Here is a 27,801-nt window from a genome sequence, read left to right as displayed (position 1 = left end):
GCTTATATTTCTAGCTCTGTCCACCAGTCAGATTAGAACTAAAGAAGGCTTTCGGATGAGAAATGAAACACCTTCAAGAACTTCAACCAAGTCCAGCGGACTTTTGGATTAAGCTTAGAACTGTAATAACCTCCTCTGTCTCATTTATGGTCAAAGCTTGTGTTTAAAAGCGATTGGAAAAAACAGTACGACACAACCAGACAATAGAGTGCTAAAAAAAAAAAGACACTTTAATCGTAAAGAACATCTGAGGCATGTGGCAATTTGAAAACAAGAGCACACTGAATTTAACACTTGCTCCCAAAAACTGTCAGGCAATGACTTGTTACCGGCAGGTAAAATGGGGCACATTTTTTTATACAGACGATGTGATCATATTTGACCACATATATTGATAATTACACACAATATCACAATATAGATACTGCATGATTTCATATTGGTGCAAATGGCTGCTGTACGAGTATGCTCAACACTTAAGTAAGCTAGTGTAGTAACAAGACCATTCATTTCCTATAATGATACAGCAGTAGTGGGTATTTCACTGTTAATCAAACGCATAATCTGGCACAAAAAGACGCATGTAAACGGAATATATCTCATGGGTCTTGCTGTTTTATGAAACACATTGAGGCACTTGGTCAACAAACACGCCACAAACCTAGTATTATTGCACATAAACATCGGATGTGTCATTTTTTGGGGTCTTTGCTTCTGGTGCGGGAATAAAGTTTTTATCAAAATTTCAATGCATCATCAGCATAAGCTTTCAGAAGAGGGGTTAGTGTTTATTGCAATAGGAGGCACACTGGTTTCAGTTTTTGGCACGTTAAAATCTGAAGCGGAATTGCACTTTACTTTTAATGTCCTGCTAAAACAGTAGAGTTTCTTTGGAGAGGCTGAGGATGCCCGCTGTCTGTCGGAGTTACGTTTGCACTTTTTGACACTTTTCTCCCGGGCAGCGGGAGAACTTTGGAGGTTTTCCTGGTTGCATGGGATTTTACAACAAGCATCAATTGGCATTGTATCTGTGGGTGTGGAGGACACATGGTTATCACCACAACAATGGTCAGTCATGAGCGGTGAGCACAGTGAGGGGGAGGGGCACTGAGTCTGAAGTTGTGTTGGTGCTGGAGTGGCTGTATTTTGACTATTGGCATGACTTGAAGTTATCATTTTATGTCTATGATCATCCTCTTGTCCTACAGGCTCTGAGCCAGTCAACGAACCAGGAGCGAGGTCCGTGTCCTGGTTTGAAGCTGTGGTCTTGGATCTCTGTTCTCTGGCTAAGCCACCCTGCTGGCTTGCAGTGTGGACACAGTACTTCCTGAGATGGCAGCTAAGGGCAGTTCCTTGCCTGGAGGCTACAACTCTTCCCTGGGAGCAGTGGTGGAAGTGGGCTGGCGGACAGTTGACATAGTGCATACGGCACTCCATGTGTGCGTAGACTGGGTCGAGGTTGGAAGGCAAAAAGGCTGCATTTTGTTTGCTTAGGGTGTTTCCTGAGAGGGGGACGAGCTGAGGAGTGGGAGGGCAGGAAGGGGAATCATTGGGAGGCTGAGCGCAGGAGCAAGTGGTCCACTGCTGATGTAGGTGAGCAGGAGGAGGAGGGTCCGCACATGTGCAGTTAGTGTTTTGAGAGTACTTGCACATGGTAGGTGTGCTTAGTGTTGCTACAAGCCGATTCTCGGGGCCAGTTCTTCCAGTCTCAGCTTTGCTTTTGTAATGTATGTGGGAATAAGGGGTTGGGTGGTGGTGAGGAGAGATTCCATTGTAAAGTTGAGCACACATCTCCTGCTCCTCTCTAGGTTTATCCTCAGTTTTCTGAATGGAAGCCAACGGCTCTAACTCATAATGCTCCACTTCCCGATCCCTGCTGTCCAGCTGGTACTTCCCCAAGCCAGGGACTTTGCCTTGAGGGGAGGGGTTTGTTGATGTCACCTCAGAGAACACTTGACACTGCAGCTTTTTGGGCAGGGGGATCTGGCCACAGGTCCCCTGGGGTCCGAGGCACCGGCACATGCACTGAAAGAAGAAGGTAGCAAATGCCCAGCTGATGCACATGATCAGCATCATAAAGGTGCCGAGCTGGGTGTAGGCCAATACAGTTGAGGGCATCATCATCGCCCCGGCAACAAAGGTAGTCAGTGCCGCCATCGCAATCGCAGAGCCCATGCGGCTGAGGGAGAAAACCACCTTTCCCTCGCGGTCAGACTCAGGGGCGAGGCGGTATGCCACGCCGTAGTGGACGGCGAAGTCCACGGACAACCCCACGGCAACAGAAATGGTAACAGACTCCAAGACGTTAAGCTCCCAGCCCAGAAGCACCAGAGAGCCAACTGTGACAAATATGGTCCCGGCAATTGAAAAGATTGCGTACAGACTGATAATGACATTCCAGGTGGTTAGGAGCATGACGCTGAAAGCAACAGCAACTGACAGGGCCATGGCAACGAGAGTGCCATCCGACAGACTGTCCTGGAGGTCGTAGAACTCAAGGTTGCTAATGAACCAGCCATGGCTGAGGCCTGCTGGGGCGTACCGCAACTCCTCAGCGATCCAGGCGTCCACCTACAATATTACCACAAAATTAATCAGCAGAAATACAACTTATCATGTAGCAAAAAAGTTACCACTTAAAGAGCAGTGGAAAAGAGCGTACAATTAAATGGCAATGTAAAATACGATAGACCCTACCTCGCAGTAGAACTGGAACATCTTCTCATAAGCCAGTGTGAAGAGGTAGGTACTCTGAAACTCTAACACTATGGCTCGGATGGTGTCATTGATGTCAAATCGAGGTCCAGGGGTCTTGCTGTCTAGATGGTAGTTAGTACTCCGATCCAACTCCATGATGGCCCTTTTGATGCACAACTCAAAGACGTCCTGCTTGTAGGGGAAGGTGGATTGGCTGCAGCAAGGATACACAGAAGCCTCCTCGCAGTCTTGGTTCTCCATCCACTGATCAAATAAGAGGGAGGGGGGTTCATTTGTTAAACTTTTACTGCAAGTTTAGGACATGAAAATGAGGGTGTTCATTTTGTATTCCAGTACAGTTTCAGTAAGATGTCTCAGAATGTCTAATATATTTAATACATGATGTAAATATGCAGTACCGACCTGTTTGAATGTCTCGATGAAGCAGCTGGTGAAGTCTTGCTCCTCTGACTGATGCACAAAGCTCTGATTTCTCAGCTTCTGGCAGAAGTTGAGTATCCACAGCTGAGATGCCGGACTGGCGATGTTGAAGCTGCTGTCCAGCACCAACTTTCCCTTGTTTTTTGGGTTCAGGGGGTCCCCGTTATCCACAGGGGTCACACCCCAGATGATGGTTATGGGCATGTGTAGGTCCTCGCCGTGATGAACCCTCTCAAACATGAAAAGCTTCTTGTACTCTGCATCGTAGCGCTCAAACGGATGGGAGGATCGAAACACCTGAAACTCTGCCAGCTCCAGAGACGGGAGCTTCATCTTCGGGTTGACACACACCACATAGGCCCCGCCCACTGTGATGCCGAGGAACCAGAAAAGCCAAAGGTAGCGCAATTTGATGACGATGCAGGGCAGCACCTTCTCAAAGAAAATTCTGGACCCCTCAGAGACAGTAAACAAGCATTTGCTGGCCTTCTGACAGAGACCTGTCCAAAACATTCTGGTGCTGTAACCCGTCTCCTGGTGTGGAGGCTTGGTGCAGGGGAACACATTCGGCAGGTAGCGTTCATGTAGCACCACCACAGCTGGAAGCCATGTCACCATGAGAATATAGTTCACCAATATGGCAGTACCTGCGTACACACCAAAACAACGTATAGCAGTGATGTTGCTGACATAATTGGCATAAAAGGCCGCAGCGGTGGTGAAGCTGGTGACGAACATGGAAAGGGCTGCATGTTGTAGGGTGACACTGACTATCTCTGCCAGCTCGGCATGCGGCTTATCAAACTTGGTGTAGTTCCAAACGTCACAAAGCACAAAGGCGTCATCTGCCCCAATGCCAACAAGGATGATGAGTGCCGTGAGGTTCATGAAGGGGAAGAACTCAAAGTCGAAAACCATCCGGTAGAGAAAGTAAGACACAATCAGCGAGCTGATGATGGCTATTATTGTCATGAGAGTGATAAACACTGAGCGTGTGTACACGCACATGACGAGCAGGACGATCACTATGGCTATGGCAGGATACACCGTGTCTGTGAGGAGGTAGTCCTGAAAGAGGTCATGCTTGATGCCAAACTCGATTCCTGTGACTGTAGTGATGCCGTCTGAGGAGTTCCAGTTCTCAAAGTTGTCTAAGTAAATGTTCATCATAGACTGTCCTTTCTCTGTGGGGGAGAAGAGCATGCTATGTTTGAGCACAGGTGGAGGATACTCCAGGCTTTTGGCACTAAGGAAATCTTTGTCCACTAGGAAGTGAAGGATTTGGTAGACCGCGTTGTACTTAGTGCACTTCCGGGGTACACTCGCACACTTCAGCTGGTCCTTCCGTCGCAGGGCCATGTCCCAGCAGTCGGGTGCCAGAGTGCCATTGTGGTAGTACTTGGCACACGATCGCAGGATCTTGAGCGTGTGCGACACATCGCGCTCTGTGATCTTCTGGCAGGACGATCTGTTGGTGAGGATGGCGACGTAGTTACCAAGTGTCCAGCTGGGGCAACAGGATGCATCATTAGTGCGCTGACAAAGACTCCAGTAGTCACGATGGGAACGCACCTGGGAAGAGAGAAAAAAACATAACTACACAAGACACACGCCATAAAATGAAGCCTTTAAAGGTTTGCCTAAACTAAACATAGAACAAATGTAACATAACCAGTCTTGAGCATGTGCTGTCTGATGTACGTACCCTTGTGTTGTCCAGATTGCACATGGATTTGATGGCCTGTATACTCCACAAGTTCTTCCCCTCAGCTGATGTGAACACAAGCCTAGAGTAACTGTCACCTGCACATACAAGAGTTGAATTATGTTGAAAACATAAAAAAACACCTTTCCTGAATTAATAACAGTTAAAGGTTAACTTTGGGATTTTTCAACCTAGACCCTATTTTCCCATTGTGCTTGTTTTTGCTACTGACAGGCTCAGATCATTATAATAAGTGTCTGACAACCTTATGCTCTCTGTTGTTGTCTGTAACCAAGTCTCGCGCACGGAGAAGTCTTGCGCTGAAATCTCGCACGAGACCGTAGTTGTTGCAGGAAGAAGGAGAGAGGAGTGAGAGAAGACGAAGACGAAGAGGGAGACAGGATCTTCAGCCATGACAATCTTTTAGATAGCAACGAACAATATCGAACAGATCTGTACTCCAACACAACAAACAGCACTTCTCCCTCTTTGTCTTGTCAAACACATATTATGACGATCTGAGCCTGTCAGTAGCAAAAACAAGCGCCTTGAGTGGCTGTATATTGGCGTATGCGCGGTGCCCCGTTTAGTTACATTGTATCTCATTTCGCGGCTGCCGGCCGGTGCTCCCTCACTGAACACTGGATCGATTTCAATAATTGTTGTCTCCACTAGTCACTTACACACATTGGAAAATAGGGTCTAGGCTGAAAAATCCTGAAGTTATCCTATCAGATATATGACACAAAAAAGAATTCTACTATTTGTTCCACAAAGATCTTGTGCTGAGAAAAGCACTTACCAATGCAATGCAGAAGATAACAGCTATATATTGTGCACTATCCTCTGATCGCAATTGGAGTGGTGTACTTTCTGTATTCTCTCTTTATGTATTTAAAATCTTACCTGGAACGTCACAGAAGAAATCTTTGCTGAAGTCCCATTCTGCTTGCCGTTTGTCTCTGTCGAAATGGTCCTCTGGCCACCTGGGCTCTTGGTGGCTGCAAAACAATAAAAGATTAGCACCGTCTGCGTTATTTGCAGGCATGTTTTATTTAATCACACAAACTGGCAACTTTAAAAAATGAAAGTATGCCTTAAGGTGTTTTCAGACAGGGCAGTTGACGCGCCTTTCAGTGAGAGACGAGCAGGCAGGTAGGGAGGCCATCTGACAGGCGGAGCAACAAGCGGGCGCGCTCCCGTGAAATTGTTGCAGCCGTGCTCTTTTACCTGCACACGCCCGCCCGCTGCCAGAGTTGAAGGTTCTTTAACTTTTTTCTACGCGTCACGCTGTAGTAACCGGAAAACCAATGGATGAGAGACTGATCCTTGCTGCGTGTGACTTCACCCGGAGTTTTGTAACCACTTTTCAAACAGCTACAGAGACATTAACAGGACGGCCTTTGCGCGGCAGATCACGGGCGCAAGACTGGATGTTTCAGGTAATGTATCGTAGTTTTAACTTAAGCCAGGCTATGTTACGGCACGGATACAGTCGTGCGGAGAAGCAGTTTCCATGGTTACAGCATGTATAGCGCCGGGGGTTTACTCGCGGAGTGCTTGTGTGCCTGTCTATTCACACGAGGAGCGCAGTGAGACCCCACGATCCGAGCGGGTACGCAGGCGGAGTGTCGCCCCCCGTCTGAAAAGACCTTTAGTTTAAACATCCTTTGAATGATTTGCAAGACAAGTTATTTTTATTATCTATTTATTATAATTTTTTCTAGAGCTTAATCTCTAAAGGAACAGAAACATACGTTCTGTTTACATGAATTACAGTGGACGGACACGTTGCTGTCTCAGAGGCTGCAAAGTCAGCCTGACAAAGTGAAGGAAGCATATCTGATGCTTAGTAAAGAAATAAGCAGCAGTAATTGCTGTTCCTCCCCAAATCAAATCAATCACTTACTATGGTACGAGGATACTGGGGTAATTATTATAATAATTGTATAGTGGCTCTGTTTGAACACGACCTGAGGGGGCGAAGTGCAGACAAGTCTTTGGTGTAGTCTGCATTTGTGTGTATTTATGTGTTCGTTTGCGAGAATGATGCTGCGGCCGTAATTTCCGAGTAATGCGGTGCCTACATGCCGGCGAGCGGATGAGAATGGCAGAGTAATCACGCGGCTGTCAGAGAGAGACTGAAGAGTTGACAGACAGAAGGGGATGAGGCAGGGAAGCTCGCTGACAGCAGCAGAGGCCTCTCGGTACGCCGCAGCACGTAAGTACACAATTACATCTGTAGACAGACGAGGACAGCGGGGCAGAGAGGAAGACAAAGACAGCTACAGACATAGCAGGAGACAGAGAGGTGGAGAGAGAGGAAAAGACGAAGGCTACAGCTTAAGGGATCCATTTTCAGCAGAGTGCGGCTGGGTTTTCTTTTAGAAAGTGTAATCTTAACGACATGGATGCAGGATGTAAAAGTGAAAGGTGCGTGACCTTCCTGCAATCGTTAATGTCATTCATTTAGACCACAGTCATATTTTGGTGCCTGTGTCTTTAGACAAACCAACAATTTAAAATCAAATAGGCGTCTAATTGGCAACGTGCAGCCAGATGAGCAGATCAGATACAAGCCGTGATTTGAAATGGGGAACAAAGGACTGAAGAGTAAACGAGATATACAGACACAAACAAGACCTACTCTTGATTAGCGAGCATACTCCCACTCAGAGGAAACAGTGCACCACATTGTGGATAGTAATTTACTTTAGGTCCCATTTTCTTTCAAGAAGGGATTCAGACTTTTCGGCATGTCTGTCGACAGTGTCCTTCAACTCTTCTGTCCCCCTTTCACTACCTCCGTCTCATATCCTGGCTCTGCCTTGACCCCTCACTGAGAGAAACTATAATTATATTGTGCGCCGATATTGTGAGGCTGCAGGCTTCCCCCTGGCTAAACTGACAGCAGGACATAAGCGGACCGGTCCATGTTCTGTAGGCAGACATCGGGTCACAGGCAAAATAAAATTGATTGTGTGTGATTGTAAGCTGAGTTTTTTTGGAACCCCAGTCTTGAACATTATGGGTAATGTAGTCTTTCAAAGGCAGGATTCAAGCCCCTTCTTGTTTGACGGTTCAAATATTCAATTAATTTGTAATTTAATAAGATTTTAAAAAATTAGGGATGCACAATATTATCGGCACGTTATCGGTATCGGCCAACACGCCGATATCCGCCGATATAATTAACCGATAAAATAATGGGCTGCCGCAGACTTGATTAAATGCCCGACCTCGGCGCAATGTCCCCGGCGCGAAGAAGACCTGCACGGCGCAGCGTGATGACGTCACGTGTGTCTACCTGCAGCATGAGAGAGTTAGAAGCCAAAATGTCCGTGGTGTGGAAGTTTTTCAAAGTGTCCGAAATAGAAAGCAAAGCTGCTATTTGCAATGACTGCTCAGCTTCGGTGATGCGAGGAGGAGCCAAGGCAAAGTCTTTCAACACTACAAACTTGATTAACCATCTCAAGACCCGTCACCCCGACCGTTGTAACGAATGTGATAAGAGTATCACTATTATACTGTACGCTAATTCCAATACAGAAGAGAGTTGATGATCTCAGCAATTAGGTGTGAGGGAAAAAAATATCGGTATCGGTAATCGGCTAAATGAGTTGTAAAATATCGGCATATCGGATATCGGCAAAAAATCTAATATCGTGCATCCCTAAAAAAAATACTATGTTAAACAGTCTTTTGGTATAAATAAGTGGTTTTTAAATACAGTTAAAAAGATGGCTACACATAAGCATGTGTGAATAGTGAAACATCAAGTGCATCAAATTACTTTTTGGCCTGTTCGTCAGCGTATTTGAAGGGGTAGTTGGCGAGCGTGGCTTTGTAGCCTGTGTTCTTCACCATGTTGCTCCATGTGACCAGTCGCTGGCCAATAGCTGTTCCCCGTGGCTCAAAACCCTGTTGGGTAAGAACATAAACAACAATAAGCAAAACAGTTATTGATGATTGAAGCAACACTTCACAACACTAAACGTTTGCTGGTTCCACCCACTACGAGCTAACAGAAGCTAAATTTTCAACATTACTTCTATAAGAGAATCACACCCACTCAGTACTCAAGGAAAGATTCTCTCATGCAGAATAAAGTGAAGCACTATTACTCTTTATATGTGAAGTGGAAAGTCTGTGTCTCATAAATAAACTTCTGGGCTGAAGCCATGTGATTCCTGTTGTTAACTCCTCCGCACATCTTTAGCATCTTGAGTCGTAGTCGTAAGAGACAAGGTCTCTTTGTGTTGCAGGAGGGTTGATGATATCTATCCAGAATGGAAAACACAGCGGGTGTATACTCACTCGCAGTGGGTCGGAGAAATCAGGCAGGTCCGGCACCAGGACGCCGACAAGGGCACACACCACGATGAGCACTGTGCACACCCCCAGCACTACGACAGGCCAGTCAGCTATCAGCTCGGCGTAACTGAAAACCAGGAGGAAACTCTAAGTTAGAGCATAGCGATGACAATGTTGGACCTGTCAGAGCTTCTCCAATATTTTAAGATTGCGAGAATAGTTCATTAAATGTAGAGAGAAACATGACAACTGCTCATGAGAAATTAGTCAAAACATTGCCAATCTCGGATCCCATCAGCTATAGTCTGAGACGATAAAGCCTCTGGGGACACCGGTGAACGTGCCGGTAAACGATAAACGACTTCCTGTCAAGACTTCCTTTAACGCGTGCTGCATTGTTACAGAAAGAGAAACTGTTTTCTTGTGATTTACTTGTTATTAACGGGTCTTACCTTTGCCCAAATTTCAACATTATGATGCAGATTTGTAAGAAGTAAAAATTCAAGCTTTGTCAGGTCTGTCCTCAAGAGGAGAAGAAAACTTTTAAAATGCTCGTTTGTTGAACGGAGGTCAGAGCGATCTGATGCATTAGAGGAAGTCGGGAAATCTGAACGGCTGTCGTGACACAGCGTCAAGGGAATTCATCTCAAGTTAAATGTTAGATCTAGAACAGATTGTTAGCTGTTAGCATGCTGATGTCTGTTTATAGAGATTAATAAGAAGCTAAATCGTCGTCAGATCACGCTGATGGGAGCCGGGATGGCATTACGGCGGATTATGCTCCGCCTGCTTTTGCTCTCCTCATGGACTATTTTTCCCGCGTACGCCGCAGCCTGCTGATACGTGATTGGTCAATATTACTCGGACTAGAAGCGTAGTTCAAACAGAACACTTGCCTTCCTGGAAATCCACGTCCCTGCCTACAGATTCTACATTTCTATGTACATATAATTTAATCAGTCAAATACAACCTGCTCACAAAAAATAATTTGGTAGATGAGTTATTCAAGTAGGTAACGAAAGGAGGTCCAAAATGATAAGGTGAGGAAAAAGTAAATAAAGAAGGAAATGGATCATATTGGATATAGCCTACTCCATCTCAGTCTCCTTAAGGTCTCTGGACTTGCTGTGTATACTAACATTTATTAATTTTAATTTAATTTAATTTAATTAATTTAATTATTTATTACTGACATTATTGACATTAAGACTTTGTAAAAGCTTCTCTATCAAACAGTCTCTATGAGTACGTTTGAGACAGCAGAGTTTACTGCAGTATAATGGAGACATTAGGAGATCCAAGCTGCTGGTAAACAGAGGTCAGGTACAGGGAGAGACGCGCAGCTCTCGTCGATAACTCTCATGACTCACTATTGAGGAATGACGGCTCCGCGGGAGCAATGATCGATGGGTGACATGAATAAAAGGGAGGAAGGGGGGAGAGAGCTGTGCGATTCCAAAGCATCAACACAGGAGAAACCATTTTTGGCAGCGCTTACCTTTTGGGGAATCGAAAGGGCCTTGCAGGGCTGAAAAACAAAAAGGAGGGAGATAAATCAGGTTCAGATTTTGAAGTCATGGCAACAGCCAATCCAAAACAGATTCGCAGTGACTTTTGAGCAAGAGCGGACATCTTTTCTTCACATGCCAATGCCTTTCAGTTTTCCAGCAGCAGCAGCAGCACACCTTCAGCACTGGACCACTGAAAACATTCAAACTGACGTGGCTGTCAAAACCACTTCCCACTGAACGCATCATACGTACTCTTTGCTCCTTTTTCAAATCCTTTTAAGCTGTGACAGACAAGCTTTCATATCTATATGTGCTACACACACAGACGATATATTATCCAGTCTGATTTTAACCCATAACGCTTCATGAGAAAGACAGCGACCTCACAAAAACTTGCTCAATCCAGTCTGACGGAGCAAGATAATAAAGCACCTCCAGCTCTAGGACAGACCGGCTATCAAATTCATTCACACACACCCACGTTAGACGACTTTATTTTACTGTATTGCGTAGTGAGGGCCTCCTGATTCTGGAAGGTCCAAAAGAGATTCAGACCGACACTAACTCAGGATTTATCTGCTCCTCCTGGGAGCGGTGGGAGAGTGTCCAGCACGCTGGGAGCAGCAAACGCCCTGGGTGGAGGGGAAGAGGAGGAAAGTGGGAAACAGCACCCTGATCACAGGAAGGCTGATAAATGTCTCAAAGCGGTCAGGAGAATACGAGAACTAATGAGGAAAAGTTCAAGAGGGTGGAGAGTGACAAAGAGCCAGTAGATACTAGAAATTGTGTCGTCATGTTATCTTGCTTGTGCCCGAATTGTAATTGGATCTCAGTTTGTAAACTAGTTACAGTAAGCTGGGCTGTGTGGCCTTGGTTAAACAATTTCATGGCAGAAATGCATCACTTTGATGCTCATTAAAAGCATTTGAAGTGATGAAGTTTCAAGGTAGAGGAGAGAGTAGAGTCCTAACTTCACTGTGATGGCGTCTCCCTCAGGAGAGGCAGAGAGAGCAGATTGAGCGCTCCTTGGATTAGACTGATATTTATGGCAAGTTCTACAAAATAGACTTTTGCAGTAACAGACAACATTATGTTGAGAGATATAAGAAATACAAGAAAACGTATAATAATCGAGATATATCGGCGTTTTTCTCCAAACTGATTTTAATGACAAGTTACTGGTTACTCTGACGGAGAGGAGAGCTAACGTTAGTTAACTTAGCTGGCTGGCAAGTTCGGTGTCCTGTGATGTGTTTGGCTAACGGAGCTAACAGCTACAGAACTAAACATACTGCAAGAGGAACATGAAGCGGCAAACGGTGAACTGCAGTTTAATGTGACAACACAGTAAATAAATGTGCTGAATAACTGCAGCTGAGCAGTTTAAAGCCGTAACATTACAGAAGCCTTACATCACCGTTAACATGTTACAAATCTTCTCTCAGAAATGAAAATGACAACATTTATTTACTCCTGATTTGTGCTGAAGTACACTGTTAGGTTCTTGTACTGTGGGGCGGCTGTGGCTCTGTAGTAGAGTCGGTCGTCTTTCAATCGGAAGGTCGGAAAGTCTACAGTCTACTGCACAGTCCTTTGGCAAGACCTGACTGAACTGAACATTCAAATACCCCAATGGGTATGAATGTGATGACTGACTGACATCAATGTATGAATGTGTGTGTGAATGTTACATGTAGTGTAAAAGCAGCTTTGAGTGGTCGCAAACACTAGCGCTATTTAAGTACAGTCCATTTACCATTTACTCACATGCTCACTGTATGAAACAAATAGGAGAAACAGAAGAGAGTTTGAAGGCGGCCTCTGCTGTAGCCAAACACACTAAGGGTATGAGTGTTGTGATTTAAGCAATCTGGATGGAGGGCCCAAAGCGGTTGTTGTTGTCTATTTGTCTCTTGTCAAAGTAAAAGACTGTTCTAACTAGTGGTAACGCTACTAGCATAACACACCTGAATCTCTGACCTTACTTTCAGTTGCTGAGTTGCATTGTGGGTAATGTAGGCACTAGGGATCGACCGATTATCGGCCGGGTCGATATTCGGCATTTTGGCGCATATCGGCGTCGGCCTTTTAAAAAACAAAAACAAAACAAAACAATTTTTTTATTTTTTTTTATTTTTTAATCTGACGGCCAATAAGAGTGCAGAGTGCTCACACACACGGCGGAGAGGAGAAAAAGTTCATTTCTTTGCAATTTTTATTTAACTTTGTTTTATTTACTTTATAAAACTTCAGGAAGTTATTTATTTATTATCAGTTAACTTTATAAGAGATGCTGCTGACCCTGGGAACTCCCTGCACTTTTTGTTTGTTTGTTTAATAAACATATGCTTAAAGGCATTTAAACAAAGTTAAGTGTTGGAGTTTGTATTACTCAAAATTTGGACGCCAATATTTTCACTTTTACTGCAAATGAATATCGGCTCCAAATATCGGTTATCGGCCTCCTTGACTACTAATAATCGGTATCGGTATCGGCCCTGAAAAAACCATATTGGTCTATCCCAGTAGGCACCAATTTTGACAGAGTAGGGAATACTTTTGGTGTCAAAAAGACGACAAATTTGGCTTCGCTGTACTGATTTTCACGTTTCTTTAAATCTTTCCAACAAGAAGTTTTGTTTTTATCAACATTTATACTTTAAACAGCTTGTATGAAGATGATAATTCTTCAACTGTTTTTATAATTGTTTTGCGAGCCAGAGCTATTGGCGATGAATTTAACTCCACATGGGGTTGGTTTGAGAAAGGCTGCGTTAAAGTTTCACTGTGACACAGGTTTACAGTCTCCAAACACACACAACCACAAACAGGGAATCTGTTTGTTGTTTTTTCTAGGAATATATATGTGATCAAAATTAAGTTGTTACATTTGAAGTGATAGATTTTTTTAGCTCTTGAAGACTTCTTGATGCTCTCAAATATTAAATTATTCTTTTTTTGTAATACTTTTATCGACTTCGGTAAGGCGGACGTTCCCTTCATCTTAAAAAGTGACCTTTAACCTGGTTTAAACTAACAATCCCTAATAAAAAACACACATCCCTCTTTGAAATTGCTGCCAAGGGAAAAAGTCTGTATTGCTAATGTAATTCTTTTCACTGCGCTCCGTCTCTTGGCTTTCCATGTATGGCCTTGAACTCAGTACAGAGATATGGCCCAAAATTGAGGAGGCCAGTTCCAGGAAATAGTTGGAATGGATTTATATAAACGCTTTCAGGCATATCTATTTGTCTACTGAGGATCTGTTTTGAATTTTTGGCCTGCAGCGCTTCAATCTGAATCGGCCAATTGGAAAGGTGTGGAGCATACCTGCGTCGGCCATTTGGCCGCAGAATTTTAAACTATGAAGATGAGACGGATCAAGATTCCATCAAGCCAATCGTTTTGGTTTGTCCAGTTCTCATAAAACTGAGGCGACCTTTCTGAAACGACTTTAGGTGATGAATTACAGACTTTGGGAACAACAGTCGATGCTGACTGAAGTTTGGCTCCATCTGGCTGCACTCTTTAAAACAAAGGAAAAAACAAGGATGCAACACAAACAGCCCATATGCACATTAAACGAGGGTTGGTTAGCGGTTACGACAGAGAGAGGGTAACAGCCAATCCTGCTGGCTTAAATGATCACTCTCTTTGTGGCAATATGTAGACTCCCACTCGCCCTCTACATCCAACTATTAATCTCTCTCTCTCTCTCTCTCTCTCTCTCTCTCGCTCTCTCCGTGGCCTTTGCCCTCTCTTTTATTTTCAATCCCGCTCCCTCGTCCCCGAGTGACCTTTCAGTGTTATTCTATTTACCAGAAGGAGAGTGTTTCTGGATCACTGGGCTAATTAATAAGGTAAACACAGACCGCCAGCCGCTCACTCAGCACTGTGCTGACAGAAGAGAGAAACAGAGAAGAGAGAAAGAGAGAGTGTGTGTGTGTGTGTGTGTGTGTGTGTGTCTGCTTACTGGCCCTTCACACTGGGCAATTTTGGGCCGCACCAGATTCAGTTTGAACATCTAGAGAGAAATTGTTCAGTCACCAAAACAATGGTCTGACAATGTGTCGGGAGCGATGTACAGGCGATGTGCATGCCAATATTTTGATCAGGTGGAGCCCTGTATACACAGGTCATGCATTTATACCATTTGGCCAATCAGATGAATCCCCAGCTAGCTGTCAGCTACCCTCGGACCAACTGGTGCCAACTGATAGATAGCACGATGGCTAAGAGAAGAGAAGACGAGAGCAAGACAAAGAAGCAGCACCTCTGCAATTTGAAATTATTTTGGATTTTGGAGAGCAGCCCTCCAATTTCAATGTCAGAAAGGTGTGAGTGGAGGCGCTTTAAGGACCTGTGCTGTGACCTGGAAAGCATGTGTGCCGTTGGGCTTGAGTGAGAAGGTTCAAAGGCGAGGCGGCTAAATTGTCAACTGACAGGCAGGTACATATTTCATGCCTTGTAGTTGGAGCGAGAGCAATTAGTGTCAAATGTCAGACTGCCGGCCCGCCTGGCCCTAACTGCTTCCTTGCTGGAACGCTGCACACAATCAGAGGCTCAACCTATCAGTAGGTAAAGGTGACCAGCGAGCAAATCCAAATTACATCATAAGACAAGTCAGGCGTAAAAACACTCCATTGTGCCTGATAAGCAGGCCGGTGTGTGTATATTTATACAGAAGCTGTGTCCCAATACAGGGGCTGCAGCCTTCAGAGGAGGCGGTCCACGGAGGATGCTCCATTCAGAGCCTGCGTAGACCGTTAAAGCCCAACTGACATGAGACGGTCTGGTCTACCCTTGCGTCATCAAACGCCGCTCCTGTTGCCTAGCAACAGGTAGCTAGAGGGCTATAGCATAAGTAACGTCGAGTAAGTTAACCTATTATTTTAAAGATCATATGTTTCAAGGGCCCTGTCATTTTTTAAACATGTGTAACACTGGCTAGTTTAAACAAAAAACTTTTACATTTTAAAGTGTATTTCTCGGCTGCGTAAGAGTCTGCCATTTCGTTTAAATTCGCACGCAAAGCATCTTGGGATACGGTGGGCCGCAAAGGATGCACCTGACGGATCCCACGTGGCCCGGCGTCTGCAGCATCTGAAGGAGCCCTCGAATTGGGACAGCCTTCTGAGACGCAATCGGCCTTCAAAAGGCTGCAGCCCCTGGACTGGGACACAGAGACTCTTATTACAATACCATAATACTAAGATGGATGTAAGCAGTCCCCCACAGTGATCATAACTGTGTGTCAGGATGGCATTAGTAAAACAAATCAGTGTTTGTAAAGTAGAAAGAGCTCAATAAACAATTCTAATGTTTAAGTATGAACTGTTTAAGTTTGCATATGTTCATATGCAGACGACAGTAGAAAGTTCTGTTTAAGCAGCATGTGAGTTAAGTTCAAATCTTAAGTTCATAAGATAAAATCTACAAAGAGTTAAGAGTTAATATTATATTCAAGTAACAGAGATAATAAATTACATTAAAGCTGGATGCTCTGAGGTACATTAGCTTCTGCGGTGACACAGTATGATTCACAGGGCATCATGTTCCTAATAGGCCTCCAATAAACACTGTAACAGGCCTGTGCTGTTTTAACACAAAGTTTAAATGCAGGTCAGCTTGGGACACTCTTCTCTCATTATCACTCTGGGGTAAGCAGAGAGCCAGAGACAGGGGACATGTCCAAGCAACATAAGTGAAGTGACAGCTGTGTTGTGGAAGGTTTTACACAGCAGCCAAGTCTGGGTGTTACATGTTACTATAAAGGCTGCTAAATACTTTATATTAACATGCATAACATTCTGTGTTGCATCACCTATGACAATATTTTCATTAATTGGAAATCTGCTTCAGATTTCTATAACGTGTCCCGAAGTTGCAATTAAACGACTCTGGAGATGTCCGCTCCAAATGAACGGTCGTTCGCCCGAGTCACAGGACGTCAATCACACGTGAAGTCGTGGCAACCAAATGAACAACAGCGGGACCAGTTTACTCCTCAACCAGTGTTCTAAAGAGAACCCGACATCGGACCCTTCTTTTGCCCCTTGCTCGCTGTGAATGCTCCTGACTGTTACCTGCTGGGGTCACACATCGGCCCGCACATTTAACAGACTTTGCACGAGGGGCTGCCAGGGTTAAGCCCGTTTAAGATCAACAGACTCAGACAGTATGCACTCCTTTCTTTTACTAGGTTTACAATCAGCATAGTTCTTACTGTATATATTTAGACAGTAGGAAAATAAACACCAAAAACAACTAATAGATAATTGGGCCGGCGGCTGTGGCTCAGCGGTAGAATCGGTCTTCTCTCAATCGGAAGGTTGGGGGCTCGATCCCTGACTGCTACAGTCACATGTCGAAGTGTTCTTGGGCAAGACACTGAACCCCAAAATGCTCCCGAAAGCAGAGCCATCTGGCACTTAGGCCTTTGCCATCAGTGTGTGAATGGGTGAATGTGACATGTAGTGTAAGGGGGCTTTCACATTTGAGGCCCGAGCCCAGATCCGAGTACACTTGTTCCTAAAGTCCAATTTGTTTGATTAGTGTGAACGCTGTGTAGCGTACTCGAGCACGGTTCGTTGATCCGTACCCGGGTCCATTTGAAAAGGTGGCCTCGAGGACGGTTCATGTGTACTCGGGTACGGTGTGAAAGCTAAACGTACCAAACCACAGAAGTGGAGTGCTTTTTATGTCTCCTCCGAAATCCGCGTATGCGCGCAGCACCGCCGGTCTCATCCTCTGAACTGCACGTTCACGGCTGATACAGAAGGAATGTCGGTGAGAAGGTCGTCCTTGAGATTCTCTCCAAAATATGAACAATAGTAGGCATAGTGCTTTTCTACACTGAAACGACAACATAAACAATGTTCGGTAGTTGATTGTACTCTTCTTTTTCTCCTTGTTTTTGAGGTGCATTACGAAATTATCAATGTGAATCTGACCGGCGGGGGAGAGGAGAGGGGGGGCAACCGTACTCGGGTATGGTACGAAGCAACCTAATGTGAAAACGCCCTTTGAATGGTCACAAGACTAGAAAAGCACTATATAATAGGCCGGGCCGATTATCAGCATCAGCCTTTTTTGTTTTTCAATTTTTTTTTTGCCAATTTTTTTGTTTTTCAATTTTTTTATTTTTTTGTATCCGACGGGCCGATAAGAGTGCAGAGTGCTCACACACACGCTGGGGAGGTGAAAAAGTTAATTTCTTTGCTAATTTTTTTAACTTTGTTTTATTTACTTAATAAAACTTCAGGAAGTTATTTATTTATTTATTTAAATGTTCAGTTAACTTTATAAGAGATGTTGCTGAACCTGGGAACTCCCTGCGCTTTTTGTTTGTTTAAATGCCTTTAAGCATATGTTTATTAAACAAACAAAGTTAAGTGTTGGAGTTTGTATTATTCAAAATTTTGACGCCAATATTTTCACTTTTACTGCAAATGAATATCGGCTCCAAATATCGGTTATAGGCCTCCTTGACTACTAATAATTGGTATCGGCCCTGAAAAAACCATATCGGTCTATCTCTACTATATAAGTAAAGTCCATTTACCATTTTACCATAATTGAACTCTCTTGATAAAATGTCTCTTTTCTGGAGATTTCAACAACAGCATTTAAAGAAGCTATAATCTACTGACTCGTTCTTTGACTTACTTGTGGTAGAGCTGGTTAGCATATTTTAGTCTCGCGTGATGTTTGGGGTGATTATTTCAAAAGAAGAGAACAGTCTTGTTCTTTCTAATCCTCTATTTTACTTGCCTGCAGAAGCCACAATGACAAACAGATCATGTTTTGGAAAGAGTTCAGGGCTTCGCCTCTCTAAAAGGCAGAGCAGACATGAGCTCAGTACTTTAGAAATTATATTTGATTAGTGGCTTGTATTTTTCTGCAGCAGGCACAGTGTTTTATGAGTGATTTAATTTGCTCTAAACAAACAAACACCTGATATTGTTGATAGTTTTCGCACCGACTCAGTGCTAGTCAGTAATACACTAGTTTATTATTAAGTAGAGTACAGCCTTTAATGGTCAAAGAAAAACTAATTACATTTTACACAGTCTCAGTCTCAGTAATTTATCACCTTCAAAGAGTTATGATAATCTTGACCAGCTAGCAGCAGCAAGCCATCTTCCTCTGAGCTGAGGCCCGGCTAGCTGCTCAGCCAGCTTATGACAACGCAGATGTAACAGGCTTTGATCTGGCATTACAAATGGACAGCGTGGGCTTTGATCTGGGATGGCTCTCTTTCATGGGCTTTGCTTCATGCTCACCTATACAGTGTGTTGGTGAGGGGTTACAGGAGGGCAACAGATAGACATGCAAAAATAAAGCAACAAAACAAAGTAAGGTAAGAAAAAGAAAAAAGGAAAAGCTTTAGGTCGAGTTAAGGTAAATAGTCCTTCCGTTTGAAAGACGAGCGACTCTACCACTGAGCCACAGCCGCCCCAAAAAGGAGAGAGAACAAACACGAGCAAAAGTTGATTTGTTTTCCAAGTGTGCGAAAGATCCAAAGATTGAACTGTAACACTCGTCTGCTTAATCCCTCTAGCTTCACGCGGTCACTCTCCCTCCTTTAGTTCTCCTCTTATACTTCTTGTCCTGCCTCAGCTTAAATTCACCACTAGAGGAAAAGTTGAGCTCTAACAGGACTATTACCTGCACAGACAGTTCATTCACCTGTTATCACATTGGATATGCACCAACAGCTGGCGTATTGTCAAAGACTGCAACCAGCAACTGCCAACTTCAGAATGTTGAGGTGAGTTGGGCGTTGTCTGGGCAGTGTGTGGTCACCCTTAGGCCATGTCTACACGTGCACAGGTATTATTGAACATGAAGTTTTTGCCTCCTTCGTTTCCTTAAAAAACCCCGTCCACACAAGCACAGTTATAAAAAAAAATCCCCGTCCAAACGAAAACTCAAAAACACAAAAGAAAAGCGAAAAGAAAAGGTGGCGATATAACACGGTCATGCAAAGAAGAAGAAGAAGAAGAAGAAGAAGAAGAAGAATCGTAGCCAGTAAAAAGTCTGAAAAATGTATCCCGACGCCTTTGTTCCTCAGTGTAGTGGACGCGTAACTGTACATATATGTGTTAACATGTTAAAAGTCCTGTTAAGCATCACTGTTTATGTCTCGTCCGTCATTTTGCAAGGAATGTCGGAGATAACGGCGCACAGCCTGGCGTCACGAGACAAAAACTACACGTCTCCGTGGAAACAGAGTTTTTTAAAGTCTTCACCCTGGGCAGAGTTTCACAAAAGATCTGTTTTCAGTGATCTAAAGCGCCGTTTGTGTGGATGAAAGGCCAAAACGCAGAGAAAAAGCTACCTTTGAAAAATAACCGTGTACGTGCGGACATGGCCTTAGACTAAGTAACTTTCTAACCAAAAGGCTTGACACCAGGTATTCATGCAGTTTTACAGGGGACATTTTGAACAGGGAAAAGCACCAGCAGGCCTTACTTGGTCCAGACGATTAAGAAGAGCGTCCCAAACGCCCTGCAAACAGTTAATATTCTCATACTAATGCTCAAAGCCTTGACAGACTGACACCCTGAAATACAGAACACAGAGATCAGTATCAGACACACCCCAGCTGGTTGAGACTTGCGGCTGTCTGACCGAGACGGAGCGGATAGAGGGAGACAAAAGAAATCATGCAAGAAAGAATACAAGACGAAGAGAAAGCTCGGATTTGATATTTTCACAAAAACAGAAAAGAAATGAGATCAAAGGCGTTCTGATGCTGATGAAGCTCGGAGGGTTTCAACCCTGTGCGGACACACAAAGTCCACTAAAGATGTTCATACCCATCAAACTGATAAAATGTTCTTTAATGGCACATGATAAACTGCTTTGCACTTTGCAGTTGATATGTTTTCATACAGTTTTTGCCATGTGTCATAGCAACCAAACCGCCCGGTGTCTATAAATACTACAGCATTTAAACTTACTCGAGATAGTAAAAGCTGACCTTTGCTGAGACGGCGTCGGAGGGAGTGAGAAACAGGAATTCTTGTTATCTGACAAGGCGTGTATCTAAACCAAACTTGTGGTTGCCATAAACAACAAGGGCAGTCGTGAGAGGCATCTGTGAAGAGGGCAGAAACATTTAGCCCCAGGAGAGCAGAGCGTGAGCAGGGGGAGGTTAAATACACGGCGTGACCCCTGAATGGTTGAGTGTCATTGAAGTGTTCGGTGGCTGTTGCACAGTCATCAGTAAAGGATGGTCAGCTGAACCTCGGGTGCTCTGAAGGTATACATATTCTGTGTCGTGCTTCCCCCTGACCCAGATTTCTTTCATGGCTGCATATACCACATGTGTGCACTCTACGCAGGGTTGCCAGGTCCGCGGTTGTCCCGCTGAATTGGGCGACTTTTTAAGTGTTGCTGGGCTGTTTATAATACACGCAGAGGGTGCGCAAAAGTTCAGCCCTGCTCCCTGCTTTCTCTAAGATCCAAAAACATACGCAATGGCCCAGGAGAGCGGTCTGTAGGAGTGGGGAATGTGTGAGAAAACCCTCTCACGGTCTCATGCTAGAAAATATAGCTTGACTTTTTGTATTCAATGATATAGTCTCTAAAACAAAGCCACGAGTCACGTCTATTCGATAGTACACCAACCCTACTTGTAGCTGTGGTATATGTATGCAGAATTAACTCCCAAATAACACACCTGTTGTTTTACCAAACGCCCCGCATTGAACACACTCAAGTGTAAAACAGAAAAACACCTGAGCTGCATCGAGCGACTAAAGCATTTCACCTGTGATTTGACTTTAAAGGGATAGTTCGGATATTTGGACACCAAGTCGTATGCTAGTAGTGGGTTGGATGCAAAGCTATTAGCTCACTCACAGAGTCCATTTTCAACACAAAATCAGCCTCCTAGGATTTCATATACTGCGCACTTCTCATCACTTTCACAGTCCGACATGTCGAGTCAACGTGAAACAGCTACTAGGTCGGCTTACCTGAGAAACCAGCCTGCAGCAGGCGTAGTGATACTGGGTTTGCAAAGAGAGAAAATAGTGCCAAAAAAAGGGCGCAGTATATGAAATCCTAGGACAATGATTTTGTGTTGAAATAGATCACCATTGCCTGCCTGTTGTTTTTGTAGGGTAAAACTTTTTGGTGTCATGACCCTGACGTCCGGAACTACTTATTCTACGTTCAGAACCGAACAGAACTCCGACCACGGGACTCGCTGAGTGAGCTAACAGCTTTGCATCCACTACACTACTAGCAAGTATTTCATACAACTTGGTGTCCAAAAATCCGAACTATCCCTTTAAAGCTTTCACCCGAAGCCTCAAAACCTGCTGGCAAACACTGAGGTGACCCTGGCCAAACAGTTTCCATGCAATCATGAATAGTACACACAGTGTGGTTTGAGATAATCTTACAGCACATACAGACATCTTCAAACTTTTTACAGAGCCAGAAAGTTAAAAAAACGAAAAGAGATAAAGACGGATGGCTGAATCTGATTTGTGCCTCATCTTATTCCAAGGATTTGGTCATTTCATACATGGATAAAGACAAAAAGGCTTTTTAATCATTCCCAGAATAGAAACACAAAGAAACAAACTATGGGCAGCTCTTGGTAAATGTAATGTGAAGCTGAGAACAGGGGCATACAAATCCCCTGTGCTGAAGCGCACATAAAAAGGTCTCCCCAAAGATGTAATGTTGAAAGTGTGTGTGAGAGACATAAGTGTCTTGTGATCACAGATGTAATCCCTCAGCTAATCTGGCAGATCACAGCCCTGCGGCAGATCAAACTCCTATTTGACAGCTCTTGTCTGACTCCCTACCCTCAGAGGATGGCATTAGGAATATATAGTCCTATCCTAGTTTATGTCCATGTGTTCGTGTGCATGCAAGTTATTTTTGACTGTCACCAGTCCTGCATACTGCCCACTGCAAAAAGGGCGAGGAATGGAGTAAGAGAAAGAAAAGGTTCAGGCCTTGCGTTCGCGTACACAACCGGCTGCGTCATGAACGTGATTATTCACTTACTTGTCTATGCACTACGTGTGTTCCTGGAGGATACCTCTAGAGGGCAGACCAGAGAGCTGAGGCTGTATGAAACTACCGTATGTGCGGGACGTAAACAACAGACATGGAGACACTCGAGGAGGTTACTGTGATGTTAATTCTGAGATCACGGCAGAGTAAGGTTTGGTGTGTTCGGTGGACAGAACACGCCGTCTGCACCATCCACACTCCCTTTCTCCAACATGTTGCTACGTGCACGGACGGTCCAGACTTGTTTCCATTTAGTTTGGCAGGTTTCCACGTCGTCTTCTAACATGATCTGTCTCCAGCTGTTTTGACAGGCGTTTGTCACTAGGGGTGAGCGACATGGCCTAAAAAATTTACCCGATATTTCACAAAATGTTGCGATAACGACATTCATGACGATATGAAAAAATAAAACTGAATAATGTTTTGTTTGTGATTTCAGGCAGCAGCATTTTGGCTATGCTACGAAGTTCAATTAGATGGAAATCTGAAGCGAAACGTAGGTTTTATTAAAAGTAATCAATTGATTTGTTCATTCATTAAGCTCATAAACGTCTGCGTGGCGTATTGGGTAAACTCACTGTGCAGGCGTGACGTCGCTGCCACCGGTGTTTCCTGAAGCAGCACGTAACGACGATGGCCGCTCTCTGTGCAGTAAAATGTTCTTCTTGTCTTTTGCTAATATCTATCAAACACTGAAGTCTGCACTCCGCCAAATGCGCTCTCTGCTCTCAGCTGAGCGGCCCCGCCTACACTCGAATGCTCTGCGCATGCAGGGGCGGGGCTTACACGGACAGACGGGCGTCTCTCACGCTCGTATTGATTTAAAGCGGAGGTGAGTTCAGGTAAAGCAGTACGCAACCTGTTAGCCGTAACAACTGTCTTGCAAATTTACATCTTTGATATCATGATACGACACTTTCTTATCACGTAAAAAAATTATACTGGTATAATGTGAACGATATGATACGGCACAGCCCTAGTAATAACACATTGTACAGATGTGGATAATAGCAGATTTGATCCATCAGCTGTTCTTCAAAACTTTCTGCCTGCTGCTGTGTTGACCCTGTCACATCCCCTCTGCCTCTTCACTGCCCCTACTGGTCATGTGCATACTGCATCTCACGTACGCGTAGCCCTTATTTTTGAGGACGTGCACAGCCGCCGCGCCAAACAGATGCAGGGTACGCACGGCAGCCATCATGCGTACGCGGAGTTAAAAGCAAGTATATCTCTGGCTTTAGTCTAATCACACTCTCTCTCTCTCTCTCTCACTCACTCACACACACACACACACACACACAAAACCTGTACAGGAAAGGGGGGAGTTGGGAATAGAGTTTTGGAGCAAACCCCGGCCCTATAATTCAAACCTGTCATCGCTGAACAAGAGAGACCTGTTTGGTAAATAAGAGAGTGGTTCAACGTTAGAGACGCAAACGTCCAACGACACATCTGCTCTCCATTCGGATGTTGAACCGGAGACAGAGGACGAAGGGACAGAGAGAGAATTACAGAAAAAAAAGGAGCGTTTTAAAAGAGTAAAAGAAAAGCTGAGAATTAAAAAAAAGAGGGAGGAAAAAAAAAACGTTGCTATTTAAAGTATTTACATGAGATGCTTTTATGCCTCCATCGGCCCACCAAGGGTTAAGTTTGTGCACACCAGGTTTGGTGTATGTGCTCCTGCCGGGGTCAAACAAACCTCATCTTTCATGCCACCCACAACGTCTCACTTTAATGAACATTTTGAGGGGAGATCCAACTTCATTTCAGGCAGGAAAATTCCATGTTGTGAAGAAAGAAGGAATATGCTAATCAGATTCCCCATGACAAACTGCTACTGGAAAAATAAGCTGATTCACCTCCTGCCTTCCATCCTCTTTGGAGATCATAAAGAAGTAGGTCTGCAACTACCAAGCATACTAGAGTTGTAGTCGAGTCGCCAAACCTCGAGTCCCTAGTGTTCGAGTCAGAGTCACCAAAGAAGAATACGAGTCCTAGTCCGAGTCCTCAGGGTTTAATTATGATCAAACTAGGCTCATGTGTATACTGCACTCAGGTCGTAGAGGGTGTGATGTTGTTAAAACACGGAGCCAACTGATCAATAAATGATTATAAATGATGTTGAGCAGCTTTCAGGTGATTTATTTACTGTGCTGTGTTGATGTTTGTCTTTTTTAACTGTTTGCTTTAAAAGACAAGCTGTTTACAGCGATTGTAAGTGTTTCCATGTGTGCATGTCACTGCAGCGAATATCGTTCATTTAAGCAGCAAAACTAAAACCTGATTTAAACTGTTATAAATTGACAGGACGGAGGAAACTCCAGAGAGAACTGAAGAGACTTCTAAAACTAACATTTGAAGACAGCTCTGATGGAGCTCAGGATTTATGAGTTTCACTCCAGACTGAACCCTGACTGACTGTGTGGGAGCTTTTATATGCGTAGAAAACACATTGCATTTGTAAGCATCACATTTGGACGGATCCTGTCGGCGTGTGTAGAGATTTAAATTATGCATGAAGTTACAGCGCTGTGTGTTACGCGTAAATACGCACGCCGTTTCTGCTGCGGTGCGATCACTTCAGGTTAAACTCAAAAATACCTGCAATCACACGTGATTAACCAAAATCCTAATTCATTAAGAGCCCGTTAGTCCAGTCCACAGTGATATGACTGCAGTCTGCGCATCACCGCGACACACCCAATGCTGCATACACGTAGCTATAATCGTACAGTGTGACAGTAACATAGCGGTACATGAAAGTAAGCCGATATTGTTTTTGTCCACTTGCACTCAAAAAATATCCCAGGTAGCTTCTTCTTCTTCTTCTTCTTCTTCTTCTTCTAAAGCGCCTCTTTAGGCACCCTGCAGGAACTGTTGCTGAACAAGACGGCGAGTGAACACGTGTCAGCTCTCGCTCGAAACGGAATTAATTACAATTATTATTAAAACCAATAAAACAGTCCTTATCAATAAATAAGTCCGGATCCTCCTCTCCAGCTTCCGAGTCCGAATGCGGTCAACACGCAAGTCAGAGTCCGAGTCCGAGTCATTCAGTGCTCGAGTCCAAGTCGAGTCACAAGTCCTAAAAATCAGGACCCGACTCGAACACTGCAAGGAATCGAGTATTCTACACTCATTGCATTGATTATTCTGATTAGAAATACCTTTGACTCAATAAAGAGAGAAAATAAGGCCGGTCTAGTTACTAACGAACTAATCTGTTTCATTTATTGATTTATTTGCATTCAATAATAATATCTGTCACATTCATCTGCAGCAAGCAGTCGGTAGAACTCTGAGATTTGTTGCAAAAGAAGTGAAAAATAGTTTTTTAATGTATGTATTGTATTTTGTATGTACTATTTGATTGAATGTTCCTGCCTTTGCTAGTCAGCACCAGAAATACAAGTCTGTTATACTCATGTAAAAATCAGTGTTGCGTCTTGCGTTGCATTTTATCAGCCAGCTTCCATCGGAGAGGGCGGGAGACCTTGCAGCCCCATGCTGATTTCTAATAGTTATGTTTAGCAGTATTTTGACTTCTGGGAAAAGAAAATAAGTTTGTATCTCGGCTGTGTGAGAAACAAGTGGCAGAGAACCATTTGAACAGAGCAACACGTAACCCGATCATTCATGTGATACAGACAGACAGATTAGATAGACTGACAGACACACAGACGGCAGCAAATGATGGAAAGAGAAAGAAACCGAAGTATGTGATGGAGAGAAATCCTATCATACAAAGCATTAGATAGTTCCAGTTTCAGATGCAGGGGAAGGCGTGGGGGTTTGGAATAAGGGGAAGGAAACAACTGACTGCATATGGATCACTGGCTAACACTGTGCTTTGACTGGAGAAGGCATGGTCCCCCCTGTGTGTAAACAAACGAGTGTGCTTGATTGTACAGTAGCCTTTCTTTAATTGAACGTAAAACTTTCAAACTTCCTCTCTCATCATCTGAATAAACTTTGCCTTAGCTGTTTGTGTCCTAGGGTCTAGTAAGCCCGCCGCGGCAAAATTCTTGCCGCTGCTGCTTCAGATTTCTATAACGTGCCCCGAAGTTGCGATTAAACGACTTTGCGGAGATGTCCGCTTCAAATGAACGCCCACTCTCCTTGTTGAGGAAGAGCACTCAAAACAGTGACAGGAGTCACAGGACGTCAGTTGTAGTCTTGGTGCAGACAGATATTCACTTTGTGGAACTCAAACATGTCTGGAGTTACTTAAAATCATACTTAGAAACACAAACACAAATATGGTGTCTCTGTTTCTCGACAAAATTAGTTTGGCATTTTGAATCAGGGAACCACCAGTTTGATAAGCGACAGCATCAAACGTCAAACAGATGAGAAAACATCAAAGAGCCCTGCCCCTTCCACTTACCTAATTCCAGGCGCCTGGTTCTGAAGGTGCTCCTGCCAATGCTGGTGATGGTGTTGATGGAGACAGAAAGGGGAAGATGGATGGGGATGGGGGTGAGGAAACGTGCAGGCAGAGTGGCAGCACGGGCAGGATGAAGGCGCCCCATGCTTAAGAACGGCGCCAGGCCCAGGACCTGCCCCTGGATTCTGTAAACGCAGGCACTCCTGCTGTCCACACGGGCAGCACAGGGGGGACTGGAAGTGACACTGCTGGCAGCAGAGAGCTGGGGTCTGAAGAGGAGCGGAGGCTGAGCACGCAGACAGGGTGGAGGGGAGGTGGCGATTGCCCAGGCTCTGGGAGTCTATGACAGCGGGGGAGGAAGAGGCGGCAGAGGATGGGGGAAGGTACGTCAAAGATCCGTTCTGTTTGACCACGCCGCCATTTTGGGTTGATCTGTTTGTTCTTTGGACGACATGAGGTCTTTGCTGCTTTTGCTGAAATTTAGACCCTCCAAACTTCACTATGCCATTTTCCTCTCCGTCTGCTGTAAGGCAATCATCGCTAGAGGCAGCTGTAAGAGGGTCCTGGCATTTTTTAACCAGCGTGCTGGCGCTTAAAGGGGCACTTCCGATAGCACTGAGGGGTTGGTGGTCTCCGTTGCTGAAGGCCAGAGGGTCGGCACTTGCATCGCTCAGGGCCATCGTCCTCTCCCAGTGGG

At 44.4% G+C, this 27,801-nt stretch overlaps 1 protein-coding gene across 1 annotated transcript; it reads right to left on the bottom strand.

Moving 5' to 3' along the window:
- Nucleotides 1-206: 206 nt before the first annotated feature.
- On the bottom strand, nucleotides 207-27,801 carry disp1 (dispatched homolog 1 (Drosophila)). Its single transcript, XM_069656151.1, has 9 exons — nucleotides 27,105-27,801; nucleotides 10,657-10,686; nucleotides 9,161-9,284; nucleotides 8,637-8,764; nucleotides 5,750-5,844; nucleotides 4,844-4,941; nucleotides 3,121-4,710; nucleotides 2,698-2,961; nucleotides 207-2,571 (listed from the first exon to the last, which is right to left on the bottom strand). The coding sequence occupies exons 1-9, from the start codon at nucleotides 27,782-27,784 to the stop codon at nucleotides 757-759; spliced, it is 4,824 nt and encodes a 1,607-aa protein (XP_069512252.1). The 5' UTR covers nucleotides 27,785-27,801; the 3' UTR covers nucleotides 207-756.

Source organism: Semicossyphus pulcher, unplaced genomic scaffold (genome assembly GCF_022749685.1).
Source record: "Semicossyphus pulcher isolate SPU_LCO1_2020_fin unplaced genomic scaffold, fSemPul1.0.p SCAF_11, whole genome shotgun sequence".
Classification (NCBI taxonomy): domain Eukaryota; kingdom Metazoa; phylum Chordata; class Actinopteri; order Labriformes; family Labridae; genus Semicossyphus; species Semicossyphus pulcher.
This window is presented reverse-complemented; position numbering and strand designations above follow the sequence as displayed.

Coding starts and splice junctions, on each gene's coding strand:
- disp1 (XM_069656151.1), bottom strand. CDS start 27,784: ATGGCCCTGAGCGATGCAAGTGCCGACCCTCTGGCCTTCAGCAACGGA. Junction 5,845..8,636: donor GCTGACGAACAGGCCAAAAA/GTAATTTGATGC, acceptor ATTGTTTTGCAG/CCACCAAGAGCCCAGGTGGC. Junction 2,572..2,697: donor TGTTCCAGTTCTACTGCGAG/GTAGGGTCTATC, acceptor GTAATATTGTAG/GTGGACGCCTGGATCGCTGA.